This window comes from Vicia villosa, unplaced genomic scaffold (genome assembly GCF_029867415.1).
Source record: "Vicia villosa cultivar HV-30 ecotype Madison, WI unplaced genomic scaffold, Vvil1.0 ctg.000987F_1_1, whole genome shotgun sequence".
Lineage (NCBI taxonomy): Eukaryota > Viridiplantae > Streptophyta > Magnoliopsida > Fabales > Fabaceae > Vicia > Vicia villosa.
In genome coordinates this window covers 474,102-491,569 of record NW_026705444.1, presented here as the reverse complement: position 1 = coordinate 491,569, position 17,468 = coordinate 474,102, and the positions used below count along the sequence as shown (strand labels likewise).

At 34.9% G+C, this 17,468-nt stretch overlaps 1 protein-coding gene across 1 annotated transcript; it reads right to left on the bottom strand.

The window, feature by feature from the left end:
* Positions 1-11,971: 11,971 nt before the first annotated feature.
* Positions 11,972-13,824, bottom strand: LOC131632701 (1-aminocyclopropane-1-carboxylate oxidase homolog 12-like). The gene is made up of 3 exons (XM_058903435.1): positions 13,253-13,824; positions 12,782-13,103; positions 11,972-12,393 (listed from the first exon to the last, which is right to left on the bottom strand). Exons 1-3 carry the CDS (start codon positions 13,789-13,791, stop codon positions 12,133-12,135), a joined length of 1,122 nt encoding a protein of 373 aa, XP_058759418.1. The 5' UTR covers positions 13,792-13,824; the 3' UTR covers positions 11,972-12,132.
* Positions 13,825-17,468: the final 3,644 nt, after the last annotated feature.

Below are 17,468 nucleotides of genomic sequence, written 5' to 3'. Positions count from 1 at the left end.
TGGTAGGACCAGGCAAACACGTCAACATACTCTTTGAGAAGGTCTGTCAACTTACTCTTGATATCAGTATCAAGCAGCGATCCAATGGTCACTTATTTTTTGTCTTCTTCAGAACCCAAGTTAATCTTTTCTAAAGGCTCTTTGTGAGGCAGAATGGCTCTTTCCTCGTGCTTAAGTAATCGAGAGATCTCGTCCGGGATCTCCTCTTCTTCCTCTTCTTCGGCTTCGAACACAGGAAACTCAAAGTTGGGAGAGGGCATAGGGTTATTGCATTCAATGGGTTTATCAATGGTAAATCTGCACATGTGATTTATATTTATTTCAGAAAATTTATGAATGCAGGAGTGTATGCAGATTTTTTTGAAAAAGTTTTTTTTAATTTTTTTTGGTTTTTTAGGATTACCATTTCCAGAAAAAGCAAAAATAAAACATATAATGTAGGGAATTCAAAATGACACTTTATTTATGATTCATCTTTGAAACAAAGCCCTAAACACAAACTCATTTGCCTTGGGCAGGACAAAGAGGGAAACTTTTAAAACAAAGCCATATACACAAAGTTATTTGGGCGGAACATTTAAAAGTAAAGCCCTATAAAACATCTCTCTGCTTTGGGCAAGGCAGGAGGTCAAAATAACAGCGAGGTGATTACTTTGAGCGGCGAACAACATTCGGAACATCGACAGCTTTCCAGTAGCAACGAACTCCTCTGTGTATTATGTATTCAGGAAAATTCTCTCCAGAATTATCTTCAGTATTGACATTGACCGCTGGTCGAGCAGGATTTGAAGGTCCTGGTTTGTCAACCTTGTTCTTTGTAGAGTTGAAACGGTCTTCTTCCACTTCTTGAAGAGCATAAGACGAGTCACAATCTTCAGAATTTTCAGGATGTATTTCCCAGTCTTCAGGATGAAGAGACTCATTGTCAGCGACACTTTCTGAGTCAACTGCGGGGCCATCTTCCCCTTCATCTTCAAAAATGGCATTTATGTGATAATAACCATCTTCAGGATTATGAACCTTGGCAGATGCATTAAATCCGAAATCTTCAGTAGTTTCAGGCTGCTGAGAAAATTAACAAAGCTGATAAGCCTCTTCTGGTTGACTATGATATTCACAGGAATCTCCCCATCCAGTTGGTTGGATATCCTCAATCGCAATCTTTGAACTTTCAGGTGCAGTGTATTTCACCATATAATCAAATTTTCCACTTGGTTGTCCCAAGGTGTCCCAGATCTCTGCAGGAACAGGCTCAGTTTCTTTGCCTTTGGGTTTCTCCGAAGGAGGATATGGTTCTTCCTGAGATATATATCCCGAGTCATTGAGATAACACTTCCATTCTTCTTTAGTATCAGGTAGACCTTCTTCGATGCATTCTTCGATAAGGACATTAACCTCTTGAGGAATCGGGTTAAGGAATCCTCCACTAATGAATGTATCTTTGATCGGACGAAGGGTTTCATCCTTCTTGGTGCAGTTTGAGAATGTTGGTGAACATCCGAGACCTGCTCTAGTTTCATTCTTAGTAGGGATCACAACTTGCCCCCAGCCAGTGGTAGTTCCATCTTTCACTACTTTTACTGCCTCTTTGTAAGAAGAGATTGATGCTTTCTTTTTGGAAGATTCGTCTTCTAAAGAAAGACCTTGGAACTGAGTTCCTTCCACATCATCAGCACTAATGAAAGAGAAATTGGATAAATGACTCACCATCAAGGCTTGTTCTCCACTTATTGTTACCAATTTTCCATTTGTTACAAATTTTAACTTTTGATGGAGCGTAGAAGTTACTGCCCCTGCTTCATGGATCCATGGTCGTCCTAACAGGCAGCTATAATCAGCTTGAATGTCCATGACTTGGAAAGTGATTTGAAATGTATGTGGACCAATTGTCATGGGAAGGTTGACTTCGCCGATTACAGATTTTCGCGATCCATCAAATGCTTTGACAACTACACCACTGAACTTCATAGGCATTCCTTGGTAAGACAAGCGAGCAAGAGTCGTCTTTGGCATCACATTCAGGGAAGATCCGGTGTCTACTAACACATTGGACAAGGAATCTGACTGACAGTTCATAGAAATGTGTAGAGCAAGATTGTGATTTTTACCCTCCTCGGGGAGTTATTCATCACAAAAGCTTAAATTGTTACAAGCTGTTATGTTGGCTATTATCCCATCAAAGTGGTCAACAGTCACATCATGATCTACAAAAGCTTGATCCAAGACCTTTATCAAGGCTTCCCTGTGGGCTTCTGAGTTTAAGAGCAATGAAAGTATTGAGATCTTTGAAGGAGTCTGCATAAGCTGATCCACAATCTTGTATTCACTTCTTTTGATAAGCTTCAAAATTTCATCAAAATCAGGATTCACATTGGTTCCACTGGATTGACCAACATCAGTGTTTGTATTACTGACAGGAGTTTCCTCAGGATTCCCTACTGGTGTATTGACAGGATTTTGCCCGGTTGCAGGAGTAATAGGCTGCTTTGGAGGTAATGGAGTATACACACGTCCACTTCTTGTTACACGACTCACATCAGCAATGTTTACAACAGATGAAAGAGTTGGTAAAGGAACTTCTTGTCCATCCTTTATCATTGTTGCATTGTAGTTGTATGGAACTGCCTTGTCAGAGTCATAAGGAACAGGTCCAGGTAGATAAATGATTAAAGGAGCAATAGGAACCTTCGGCTTGTTGTAAGTAACTTCCATGCGCTCAGGCATGTTGAAATGAGGAACGATGACGTTAACTGTAGGCATTTCCGAGTTGATATCTGAGACTAAAAGCTCATGCGGATAACATCCTATCATGTTAACTTCATTTTCATCCCTATTTCTGTAGATCTGAATAGTACCATTATCCAACAGTACTTGGAGATCTCTTCTCAAAATTGAACATCCGTGAGGATCTACACAACATATGCTACAAGAACCATAGTGATGCTGGCGAAAATTCGGCCCTCGACAGAGAGTGGCGTGCATTTGTACCAAATCGGCTCTTGAGTAATTGATATTATAGACTCGGTATGGACCAGGACATCCGTACACCATGTTTACAACATGCCCTCCATGATTGGGCAGCGGATTTGCTTGCACATTAGGATTCAAATTTCTGAAAGAGAGGAGATTAGATCTAACCAACCTCTGAACTTCATATTTCAAAGCTATGCAATGCTCAAGATCATGGCCAGGTGCTCCTTGATGATAAGGGCATGAGACCTCAGCTTTGTACCACCATGGGAGTTTCTCAGGTATGGGTGGTGGTGCTCTAGTTTGAACGAGACCTTTTTCAATCAAAGCAGGGTACTATTCTGTGTAAGTCATTGGAAACGGATCGAACTGTGGAGCTCTTTGTACACGATTCTGATTATTGTTAAACTGCTGAACCTGTGGTCGAGGCTGTTGTTGTTGAAACTGTGGAGTAAACCCCGGATTAGGTGTTGTATTAACGGCTGGCGCGATAGCAGCAATCTGTCGTTGACGATTGACATTTCCTTTTGGCCTCCCTTGGGATACCATGTCAACACTTTGTTCTTTCTTCTTTGGGAAACCACTTCCGAATTTTTTGGTTCCGCTTGAAGATCCACCTTCTTTAGTTAGACGTCCGGTTCGGACTCCTTCTTCTAGACGCATCCCCATGTTTACCATTTTGGTGAAATCACTTGGAGCACTAGCAATCATGCGTTCATAATAAAACGGACTGAGAGTATTCAAGAAGATCTTTGTCATCTCTTTCTCTTTTAACGGTGGATTAATCTGAGCAGCAGTTTCTCTCCATCGTTGGGCATATTCTTTGAAAGCTTCATGGTCTTTCTGAGCCATGGATCGAAGCTGATCTCTGTCTGGAGCCATATCCGAGTTATACTTGTACTGTCGGACAAAGGCCTCACCTAGGTCATTGAATGTTCGAATATTAGTGCTATCCAAGCCTGTGTACCACTTCAGTGCGGCACCAGTCAAACTGTCTTGAAAGTAATGGATGAGCAACTGATGATTATCTGCATAGGTAGACATCTTCCTGGCATACATCACAAGATGGCTTTGTGGACAAGAACTACCTTTGTACTTCTCAAAGTCAGGGACCTTGAATTTAGCAGGTATTTGTACACTGGGAACCAAACATAGCTCCTGGGCATTCTTTCCAAACAAATCTTTCCCACGGATAGCCTTAACTTCCAGCTGAATCTTGTTGAACTGTTCTTGGAGATCTTCCACAAGATTACGCTGATTTGTGCTATCACCTTGATCATGATAAATCTCATTTCCATCGTAAGGAACAGTGTGGACCGTAGGGGTCGGAACTGTCATAGTGGGTTGAGAAAGTGCCATAGTAATCTGGGAAAAAGTTACCCCTGAATGTGGAATAAATGCCGAACCCTGTGCAGCAGGCGCTTCAGTTGTAGCTGTTTGAACCCCAGAGAAATTATGGCGGAATCCTGTACCAAAGCTAAAAGGCGTGCCCCAACCTTCTGGCATGGAGAAAGATGGAATACCGAATGCAACTGTAGAAACTGGAGTAGTGACTTCAGATGTTACCGTCGCTTGACTGTTAGGTGGCGGCGGCTGATTCTGTGCGGCCATTAAGGAGTCAACCAGAGTAGTGAGACTTTCTAACTTTTCCTGAAGGGTGGTCACTGTACCACGAAGCTCAATATTCTCTTGTTCAGAGTGTTCCATTACTCTTCTTCTGCTTGAACGAGTATTGTATCTGTGATCTGATTGCGAGCGCGGTCGAGAAACTTTGAGACGCGACAGCTTGACGATCTAATGGAGAAAGATCCAAAAGATGAGACTCTATACAACAGACTCGATATGCAGAATGATGTATGCAAAAAAGAAATTTATGATTTTTCCAAATATTTTAAAGATTATTTTCTTGCAAACATTTGAACACAAACAAATCTTTTATTGAATAAATGGGAAATGTTACAACATTGGAGCGTAGCTCCTTACAAAAGCAAATGATAAATAAAAAAAGCTAAACAATCCTAAGCATCTTCATCAGACGAGGAACCAAATGCATTGTGCAGCTTGAGCTTCATGATTTCTTTCCCATAGTGAGCTTTCAATTCGGCCTTTTCGGTCCTCAGTTTGTCAACAACATTCTTCCAATCGTCAGGAGTCGGAGCGTTGCTTGTTGAACCTTCAAGATTTTTCTTGCTTTCTTTGATGTACCTCTTGATTGCAGCGTCTTTCTGACGAATCTTCTCATCTTTGCTCATGAGCCATCCATCTTGATAATAGAGAGTTTCTTCGTGATCTTTCACCCTTTTCTTCAACTTTCTATTTTCCACATCAGTTCTACGAAACTTTTCTTCCCAAGCATCTTTTTCTATCCTCATCTTGGCTAAAGTGTCTTGGTATTCCTTCATAGTGGGAATGTTGGGTCGTTGAGACACTGCAGGAAACATGGGTAGATTGATGTATGGTTTGGTTTAAGGTTTCGTAGAACTGATGTGGAAAATAGAAAGTTGAAAAAAATTTAATATTTAATTAAAATAATTAATTAAATACGGGCGTTACAGCTGACACGCGTGTGAAGACGCGTTTGGGAAGATGAGCTGTTTTCTTCTCTTTGCAAGGCATGGGAAACGTTTCCTCGGCAGTTGGATTTTTCTATTTCCCACACGCATCTGGGGACGCGTCTAGCCAGCAGGTGGGACTTTCTCCTTTCCACACGCGTCTGGGGAAGCGTCTAGCCAGGCCATGTGCTTTTCTTTAGTTTCTTCACTTTTTCGCACTGATTTTCTCCACTTCATTCATCTGAGTCTGCAAACACTTAAACATACAATCAAAGCATAAAATGCGGAATACAACAATAAAACACTTAACCAATTAACTCAAAAGCAACAAAAATTAACAAGAAAAATATGTGTAAAAACCACTGATCAAGCTCCCCCAAACTTAAACCGTTGCTTAACTCAAGCGACAATTACAAGAGCTCCATAAATTCACAGCATACCGGTACTCATACGTGATACTTCCGTTCCAGTTGATAGAGAGATGGTTAGTCCGGTATTCACATGACGCGAAGGGAAATATGTCCATCAACGATCCAAACATCACTGGGATCCGACATCAAATGCATATGAATGAATGAAACACACATAACATACTTAAAAACATCACCAATTCACGATGAACAATTCATCTCGACACCACATCACCGAATAAGTATGTACATGCTTTCAATATCATTCAAGTAGTCATGCATTCATCACAATCACAATAATAATCACAACCATTTCATCATCACGTCAAATACATTGTCACACCTATCTCATATGCTTACAATATTCAATTCTCATCAAGTAATTAAATTGAGTTTTAAAAGAAATAAAGTCGGCTAATGCCAATATTCATCATTCATCATATAAAACATTTAATTACTTGCACAACGCCCAAAACGGCACTACGAAATGATTCACGGATCAAAAGATACGTTATTTTGAAGTTTGGAGCCAATGTCTCCGCACATCACCAAGTAAACATAGTTATCTTACTTTCTGTTCATTCATTTAACATATTTTAATATCCATAGAAATATTCATTTGAGTTGATATTAGGTACAAGATAGAAATAAAAGGTTGAACATGAAAGCTTCGTTGGTAATTTCATCTTTTAGGACAAGGAATGTATATCTATTGTTGGTATGTGCGTTCATGCTTTGCGACAAATAATGAAAAAGGTTTAAATTTCTAACTCTTATCTTGGTAAATATATTGTGGTATTGATAAAAAAACTGCAATGATATCTGTTTTACACTATTTCTACTCAGCCTGAGCCTGTTTAAAAATCTGCTTTGCAATACATATTGGTACAGAACAATATTTTTACTGAGCCTATTAACATCTAATTAACATGTTCTTCTATCTTTTAATATTATTATATTTTTTTAGTAATCCTTTAATATATTTTTGTTTGTAAATAACCTTTTATTAGGTTTTAAGAAAAAATATACAATTTTTTAAGGATAAAAAATACTCTAGATACCAAACTGTCAACATATAATTTTTTTATGATTTCATAGTAACTACATTTATTATTTTATTACTTAATGATACACTCCATCAACATATAATTGTTGTAAATTTTATCATTGAAATTCAATATTTTTACGGGTCACTACCACCACAATACATTTTTATTTTAATTAATAAAAATATTTGTAAATATTTATAATTATAAGACATATTAGATTTATCATGTCGATAATTTGCTACATGTTTATTTTTTTAATATTTATAGTTATTAGTAATTTTATAATAACAATTATATATCAACAACAATCGAGCCTTATCGAATGATCTAAGAAACAAATGAAACTCTTCACTATTTGATTTGTGGTTCATATGCAAACATTCATCACAAATTTTTATTTATTCTATTGCGTTAATAATACACTGTTCACCTTAAGAATGGTCTTACCCGTGCGAACGCACGGGTCATCTACTAGTTTCTTATGGAAAATCTTAAAAAGGTGAAATCATTATACCCACCAGAACAATACTGTTACCAAAGTTATTTCATCTAAATTCAAGCTTTTCTCTTGAAACATTTCATTTCACAATGGATGTGATCAAAGAGCCAAACTTCAATAGAACTAACTAGCTAATTAGGACTGGCACGAGCATTTCAGAGGTTTGTTTTAATTTCAAAATTTTGATTTTTTATATAAATAAATAATAATTCATTTTTTATTTTTTAATATATTAAAAAATAATATATTCTTTTATGAGAAATAATACATTAATCCATATAAAATACCACATTATATTTTATCATAAAAAATCATAACAATTGATCGTATAAAATATCTTAAAGTATTTAATAATATCATTTGTTAAAAGGTCTTTATTTTAAAAAATTATTAAAAAAAGTTAGACTAAAATTAAAAGTGTGTGGATGAAAGATAACAAATATTTGTTGTCATAACCTCTATTAAAAATACAAAAAAAAAATCATATGTGGAGTTTGACTAAAACTTTGTTTGTTATGATTTTATAAAAAATTATATTTTAAAAAAAATATTGATTTATCTGCAATATTATAAAAATTGATATTTAAAAAATTGTATTTTAAAAAAATGATATATTATAATTTTTACATCTAATTACTCAAATATTTATCTTTAAATATATTTTAAAATGATATATCTTAAAAATAGTTTTTTTTATAAAAAATTATTTAAAATTATATTAAATGATATTTTAAAATATAAAAAAGTTATAACATACTTAAAATAATATTAAGAAATTAAAATATACTATACTTTAATTATTGTAGAACAAACGTATGTTGTTGTCGAACTAAAACAATTAAATTGTAGGGAGATAAGTGAGGACAAAACCAATATACTTTTCTCTACAAACGTGGGGAGAAGTATGCAACTGAAGATCCTGCAAGCCTCAAAGTTTCGGCAAACTCGGTGTTTTGGAAAATATCTGGGAGTCCCCCTCCATGGCAAGAGACAAAAGAGGAGAGATTTCCAATACCTAATTGATCAAGTTGCGGGTAAGTTGGCAAGCTGGAAAAGTGATAACTTATCTTTAGCAGGCAGATTGTCCCTCGCCAAAATTGTTATTGAAGTGATACCTTTGTATCCGATGATGACAACGAAGCTACCTCAAACTTGCATTGAAGAGATACAACGGCTCCAACGACAATTTGTGTGGGGGATACTGAGGACAAGAGGAAAATGCATGCTATAGCGTGGGGTAGAGTGACCAAATCAAAACAGCAAGGTGGGGTGGGCCTGCGTAAGCTGGATGTTCCGAATGATGTATGTCTCATGAAAATGGGCTGGAAAGTTTACAGTAACGCCAATGATTTGTGGTGTCGAGTTTTACGACAAAAGTATAACGTCATGGAAGATAATGATTGCATGAAGATAAGGGCCACTGATTCTAGTTTATGAAAAGACATCGCGAGGACCATTCCAATTATGATGAACACGGGGAGATGGGTTGTCGGAGACGGAAAGAAAATCCAGGCGTGGGAGGATAACTGGATGGGGGAGGAACTCCGGTTAAGTAATTTTGATGTTCAATATCCTGAAGATCTTAGAAGGGCTACAGTGCGCGACTTGATGAATGAATATGGAGAGTGTAATTTTGATTCGCTTTCTGTGTGGCTTCCGTAGATGTGGATTAATAAGCTTCGCTCATGTGTGCCGCCAAACACTGATCAAATTGCTGACTGTTTTTGCTTTGCAGGTACAACTCCAAACTTGTTCTTGATTAAAGCTATGTATTAGGAGATGGAAGAAAGTGATGATGAGATGGAGGATGAGGATTGGAAAAAGATCTGGAAGGCAGCTGTCCCAGAAAGGTGCAGAACTTTCTTATGGATGCTAAAGCATGACAGGTTGTTAACCAATTTTAGTAAGTCAAAGAAAGGCCTAGGCTATGCAGGTTGTTTGCTGTGTGGAAACGTTTGTGAGACGATGATACATGCTCTTAGAGACTGCACGAAGTGTGTTCCTATTTGGAAGGCTGCTGTCCTAGAAAGGTGCATAACTTTCTTATGGATGCTAAAGCATGACAGGTTGTTAACCAATTTTAGTAAGTCAAAGAAAGGCCTAGGCTATGCAGGTTGTTTGCTGTGTGGAAACGTTTGTGAGACGACGATACATGCTCTTAGCTCTTTTCATCTAATATAAAAGATTGGATCCATATTAACCTTAACTACCGGAATGCCAATAATAATTGGTGGAGCGACTTTTGGATCATGGCATGTCATAAGTTATGGTATTGGCGAAATTTAGAAGAGCATGATACAAATTTTGAGAGACCTCATAATCCTATTTGCCATATATTCCGTAGGAAGCAGGAATATGACAGTGCCATGAGTTTTACAAGGAATTGCCATGGTGAAGCCGGGTGCAGTAAGTTCATGGGGTGGAAACCGCCCACTGATATGTGTAAACTAAATACAGATGGGGCAAGCAAAGGGGGGCAGGAAGCTAGGTGTGGAGGAATAGTTAGAGATAGTAGTGGAGCTTGGAGAGGAAGTTTCTCTAAATATTTAGGAAGGTGTAGCGCTATTATTGTTGAATCTTGGGAGTTCTTGAAGGGCTGAAATATACTCTCTCGTTGGGTATTAAACGGGTGGAAGTTAACGTGGATGCACCGATAGTTGTTAAAACCATTGAGGAAGGTGTTATCGGCATGGTGGATTGTGTTTCAATTCTAAGGCAGATAAAGGAGCTCATTGAGTTACACGAGTTGGTTGTGATATCGTATGCCCATCGTTCTACGAACATGTGCGCAGATGCTCTTGCTAATAAGGGTTGTTTAGATAAAAGTGATTCGGTCCATTTGGCTGCCCCTGAATTTCTCTGGCCGCTGTTGGCAGCGGATTCGTTAGGGATTAGCAGTCTCTTTGTTGATCCTTTGTAGTTGTTTTTGTTTGGGCTTAGGCCCTCCATTGTACCAAAAAAACAACAATAAATTGTCACGTAATAGAATTGAACCTAGGTTAAAGCCATTGCTCACTCCCCAAACGCTAACGCACAGCCACTTGGCCATTTAAAAATTTTAATTTGATTATGAAGCATAACATATTTAACATAAAATATTATATTTTTATATAATTTTGAGGCCCCAACATATTTGAGACCCTGTGCGGTGGCACTTGTCGCACACGCACAGACCGATTCTGTAGCTAATAAATCAAAAGCTACTTGAAAGGAAGATGATCAAATAAAAGATAAAAAGGTTCAATTCCAAATTTATATACATGGAGTTACAAACCATAAATTAAAAAAACAAACATAAAAAGAATATCAAAATCAAAGTTTTTGTTTAAATTGAGCATCAATATCTTAAGAGACCAAACATATCACACATGAATTTTAAACGCCCAACTTCGTGTATTGATATCTATGGCATGTTTTGATATGCCATTAAAAAGTTCTAGACGCACGTTTAGCCTAGAAGCTACATTTTGTAGCTTCTCATTTTCACGGTGAAAGTGCATTGAGACGTAATTTTATTGATGCAAACACCAATCCAAACATTGCAATACATTGGTGATACGACCAAGGACGTCATCCAAAATTGTTTTCATGAGATATCTAACCAATTGATGAGGAATTACAATCATTTCCCTTATACAGAAATAACAGACAAACAGACAACAAGTTGTGTCATTATTCCTTTTTGAATGGAAAAATCAATCTTCTTAAAAATGACATTCATTATTTTAGGTGACACAATATTGCTATGCATAAACCTTTAAACTCTCTATAAAGCTGCATATTCTTTAATTATCTCATTCCCTCTTATGAATAAAATTTCTCATTTTTTTGATCCATAAGTTGTTGTTTGCCTTTGTTTCGAAAATCATAATATCCCTTCATTGTTTGACCAATTTTAAGTTTAACATTTTAAGAAAGTTGATGTTATCATCAATGTTTGAGATGGATTCAAATTTCTTTATCACATTTTGTTCCCCTCAAACTATTGATGTATAAATATATTCTCATGAGTTTATAGTTTGACTTTAAATGAAGAAACATTTGTGTAATATGAAAGATTCATTGAGGTATAAATTTTCTTATGGTTTTTTTCTTTTGCTAATCAATTAAGTTAACGATTTTGCTGTCAAAATTAAAGACTCTAAACATCTAGAGTTGTCATTTTTGTCAATCATTGTCATTCAAATTCATTTTCTCTAATCAATATACGAAGTGAGATTCAGGTAGTTTTTTAATTAGTGTAAATCAGCTAAGAAACAGAAGAGTATGTATTTTTTCGAGGTATGTGTAAATCAGCTAAGAATTCATTTTGATTATTTTTCACAAACAATTTTCGAGGTTGAAATGAACATTCCGTTAAAATTTCAACAGTGGAATATAATATAACAATGATCATATTTGTTATTTATAGTCAATAAATGCACCCAATTCGTCTCCATGTAACTGCTACTCTACATTTTTCCTGAATTAAAATTTTGTAGTTCTAGCTACTGAATTACTTTAGAAAATGACAACAAGCATAGATAAATCATTTATTTCAATCTTAAAAATTTGATACATATAGAGCATGCTTATAGCAGAAAATGAGGCTTGTTATTCAAACAGATTGTGGCCAGCTCCATGAAAATAAAAAATATCTTCTTGTGTTGTACTCACAACTTGAATGGCTCCAAGGAAGAATTTCCATCCAGGCCTTTTGCATAATAATGGTTCAAAAATTCTTTTATAGTAATATCTTTGTAGATTGGTGGGTTTTCTTTTGAAGTCAATTCCTTAAGAGGACCATAAACCTTTGATTCATCTTTAATTGGGTCAGGGGAATTCACAAAGAAGCTTGCAACAGAAATTCTTGGGCCTATGTCCTTTGCTAAAACTCGATGATAAACACTTACAAACCTGCCATTTGTGATAAGCTGCAACAATAGAAAAGAAATAGATAAAAATTCAACCACATATTAGTAATGGTGTGCAACAGTCTATGAAAACACATAAGATATAGAAAACTAAAAAAAGAGTTTTCCCTTTGAGGTAACACCATAGGGAGATAAGCACCACTAGATCCCAGTAAGTACACATGGTAAACTCTTCAGTATTTTAATTAAAATAATGAATTTATAGGTTTTAAATTGACTAACTTATTTTGCATTATAACACAAACAACCCGAAAAGGATTTTAAAAAAAAACATTTGAGAGTTTGTTCTTGTTAAACATATATCAATATCATTTTCAAAATATATAATATGTAAAAATTTTACGAGGCTAATGATAAAACTAACATAACAACAACTTATAATACGTACTTGTAAAAGATCCCCTATGTTTACAACAAGAGCACCATGAACTGGAGGAACATTGAGCCATTTATCCTCATGAAGAACTTGAAGACCACCAATATGGTCTTGTAGAAGTAATGTGATGAAATCAGCATCAGTGTGACTGGAAGCGCCCAAAGTTAGTTCAGGTTCAGGACATGGTGGATAGTAATGACCCAAAATATAGTGTCCTTCAGCACAATTAAACTCTTTGAGGTAAGAAGGGTTGAGTCCTAGTCCCTCTGACAACAACTCAAAGATAGTGAAACCCAAATCATTAATTTTTTTGGAATATTCAATCACAATATCTCTGCAAAGTATGAAATCAACTCATCAATGGTTAAAATGATATATACAACATTAAAAACATACATAACCCATAACTCAGTATCTAGGTATAAATTGAAATTTGATTATGATTTGGAAAGTAAGAGTTCAAATGAGTATTTAGTTCATTACCTGCATAATAATGGTATTTCTTCTGGTTTGAATGGATCAGGAGCAACACCAAAGCCAAATGAATCTCTCCAATTTGTAGGTTGGCCACTAAAAGGGGAGAGGTTTGAGAAATACGTAACATTTTTATTTGAATCACGTGTGTAAAACTCTTTCCTTACATCAGGATCTTGTTCGTGAAACCTACGGACTCCCTCAATCATTTCATCTAAGACAATAACGGGAATCCCATGATTAATCACTTGAAAAATTCCCCATTCTTGGCATGCACTTTGAATTTCACCAATTACCTCTACCCGCCCAGCTGGATTGTTGTGTATGTCTTTGAGATCTATAATGGGAACACTCAACTTGACGTCTCTAACCGAGTTTTCATCGATGTCCAGCTTCCCAGTATGAAAAATGCGTGGGATCTTTGACACCCCAGACTCCACCAAACCTCTAACACCTTCTTTTGAATCATCAAAAGATTTCGCTTCAACTACTTTCTCCGAACTAAAATTAATGAACTCTTCTAATTGGTTTGATTTTTTTTCCACCATATTGGGAGGGGATGAATAACACACTCTTTTGCCTGTAATGTAAAATGTGGAAGGGGAGTAGAGATATCTCGTTGAAAGGGAACTTTAAAATAGAATTGAAATGAGGGAGCTTTAATAGAAGAGAAAAGCTAAAGCAACGCCATAATTTATTTATGAGTGAAGACCTATTTTGGCCCCTCACAAATATTACACGAGTCAAATTAGTCCCTCACAAAAAAAATTGACTCAACTTAATCCCTTAAAAAATTTAACCGGATCATATTAGTCCTTCTGCTAATATTTTTCTCAAACCGGTTTTTTCCTAGGTTTAAACCGTGATTGGATTGCCACGTTGAATTTTATTTTATTTTCATTTTTAAAATTTTTATTTTTAAACAATTATAAATTAATAATATAAAAAGCCAAAATTGTTTCTTATAAGGAGTTGAACTCAGACCCATGTGATTAATCTTAAACAATTCAAAATTAAAAATAAAAAATACAAAATTTGTATAGTTGTAAATGATAATCACTTTATTAACAATAGAAATTGATTTTTCGATAGTCACTTTATTAACGATAGAAATGATTTGTCTTGTTGTAAAGTGAAAATCATTTAACTTGAAGGGACTTGGATTTGAGACCCATAGATAAAAACTTATGTATAAAATTTGTTAATATTAGTAGAAATCATAAAAATTACTTATTTAAAAATTATTTTATAAGAAATAATTTTGGCTTTTTTAATATTATTCATTGATAACTCTTTAAAAATGAAATTAAAAATAAAAATTAATTTAGTATTTAAAAAATAAAAAATAAAAAAATTCAACGTGTCAGTCCAGTCACGGTTTAAAAGTATGAAAAGAACCGGTTTAGAAATAGGAAAAAACATATTTGAAAAAAATATTAGCAGAAGGACTAATATGATCCGGTTAAATTTTGTAAGGGATTAAGTTGGGTCAATTTTTTTGTGAAGGACTAATTTGACTCGTGTAATATTTGTGAGGGACCAAAATGAGTCTTTACTCTTTATTTATTCTATTTTCAAACCAAAAAAGTAAAATATATTTTTTCCCTTAATTTTTCTCATATATGTTTTAAAAGTGTGTGGTCTGCTATTAAAAAATATTTTAATTAAAATAAATAAAAGTTTATAACATATATTTATTCTGACTTTTGAAAAAACCTTCTATTTTCTTCTCTATAAAAAATTTCTCATTTTCTCAATTCATTGTACACATAAAATACTATCTATTTTCTTTTCCTTAACTTCTCATTTTCTCATGTATGTTTCATGTATGTTTTAAAGGTGTATGGTATACTATTAAAAATATATTATTTTTTCTTTAACTTCTTTTTTTCTCATATATGTTTTAAAAGTGTATGGTATGCAATTAAAAAATATTTTAATTAAAATAAGTAAAAAAAATATTTTAATTAAAAATATTACTTTTTCCCTCTATATATTTTTTAATGTGAGAAAATATTACTTTTTCCTTAAATTCCTATTTTCTCATATATGTTAGTATAAAAGTGTATATTATACTATTAAAAAATATTTTAATTAAAATAAAAAAATTTTAACATATATTTTAACGTTCCTACACATTTTCCAAAGTCGCAATGTCAAAAACACATGGATATTTACCTCTTAATTTTGTTCTCTAATAAATAAGCGTTAGTGCAGTAAACAACGTTCTTTGTCTCATTTTCATTCTTCCTGGAGATTAAAGAATAAAATTGAATGTGTGGATACAAGTTCTATTGAGATATATTGTGGGGTCTAATGGCAGCCATTTCAAAATTTTTTATGGGTTATATAGATATTTGAAAAATATAGTTGAATTTTTTAAAGAAATTAAAAATATAAAATAATATAAAAAATTAAGTGAAACTAATTAAAGAACTCAAGTATGATGGATATGAATGCTCTAAGTTCTTTTACAAAATTAAAACCTTTTATTTAAAATTAATTAGATTATTATCTTAAAATTAGTGTTATTAAAATTTAATGTTGGAAAAGTTGTACCTAGGTCCAATTTTTTTTTTTTTTTGGTTTATAAAAACCGGTTTAGTCCGGTTTGGGGGAACAGCTCTGGCATCAAGTGGGTCAAGTCCCTCCCGATCGCAGTTCCGGGGATCGAACCGTTCTGGCATCAAGTGGGTCAAGTCCCCTCCCAATCGCAGTTGCGGGGATTGAACTGTGGTTCGATCTACCAAGTAGAGCGCCAAGCACCACTGGACCAACTAATGATTGGTTACCTAGGTCCAATTTAGATGCAGCTAAAAAGCTTACACAAAAAATAAAGATGCAGCTAAAAAAAATTGTACCATAACGTCTCTTTCTCTCACCTATAACTCTCTCATCATAGAAAGCAGGGAAGCCAAAGTTACCCAATCCTCTTCCCTAAAATTGTCTAAACAGATGTCCTTTCTCTTTTCTTGCAATGAAAAAGTTAATTTCCTTTTCAATGATCCTTGCAACACCGCACCATCACTTCTCCACCGTGCTAATCCCAAATCTATTTCTGCCACCGCCGCTCACCGCCGGAAATTACGTTGGTTACCGAAACATGATTTAATTTGTGAACTTTATTATGATAATTCTGTGTGCTTTACAATTTTGATTCTCCTTTTGTTTACCTTCTGTTATGATAGTGCTTACTTTTTGTTTTTGTTTTTTTCTTAGAATAATTGAAAGAATTGAGATAAGTTAATTAAGGACATGTATGTATGTTTTGATTTTAGGTTTCAATAGGGAATATTTCTCTATATTGAAAAATGGTTTTTTCTTATAATTATTTTCTTTTGTTGTTTCTTAGGGATTCGAAAGATGATAGTGGATCATATTGCTTTGTTATAAAGGATGCAGGTACGTTTACTTTTGTTTCATTTTACATTGAATGTAGTCAGTTCCAAACAATGCACTGATCCATTCCACTCTCATGAATTCAAACTTGTGGGTCAGCCTGTATTGGGATAGGGTTCGGTGGCTGTCCTTGGAAATTTTTTAAAAAATTTATAGGATTAAGAGGTATTATTAGGAAGGATTTCAAAAGTTAATATGGGAGTTAATTGGAATTTAAGAGGAGAATTAAATGGGGGCAGAGTATAGCAAAAGTAAAAAATGAGCATAAACGGTAGAAACTACATAAACCGCAAAAACACAGCATTTATGTGTTTTGACGGGCTTAGAAGAGTCGCCAGGCTTAGCAAAATCGTAGAATCGGACGATCCTATGAGCCGGATTGCAATTCTGACTACCATGTGTACATGATTTGGAGGCTAGATGTGCAATTGAAGTTCCTGTAGGGTGTTGTGCACCTCCTAGGAGACATGTCTCAGTGTTGGACACGGACGAATGTCCGACATCCGCAGAATAGACATGACTCGTTGTTGGACAGGGACGAGTGTGCGACACCCAAAACACGTGTCTATTGTCGCTAAATCACTCTTTCAACTGATGGAGACGCTTATTGTCGATTGTCTTGCATCAAATAGGCTCCAAAGTCCATGTATAAAAATAAAGCAAAATAAGGTTTTACTTTCTTTGTGCCAAAAGAGCGGAGAAGGAAGGAAAATAAAAGCCAATAACGACCAAATCCAATAATGAGAGATGCTTCATATTCACAAATGCAATGACAGATTCTGACGTATACATTGTACTACAATACTACTTCAAAATTTATTTATCT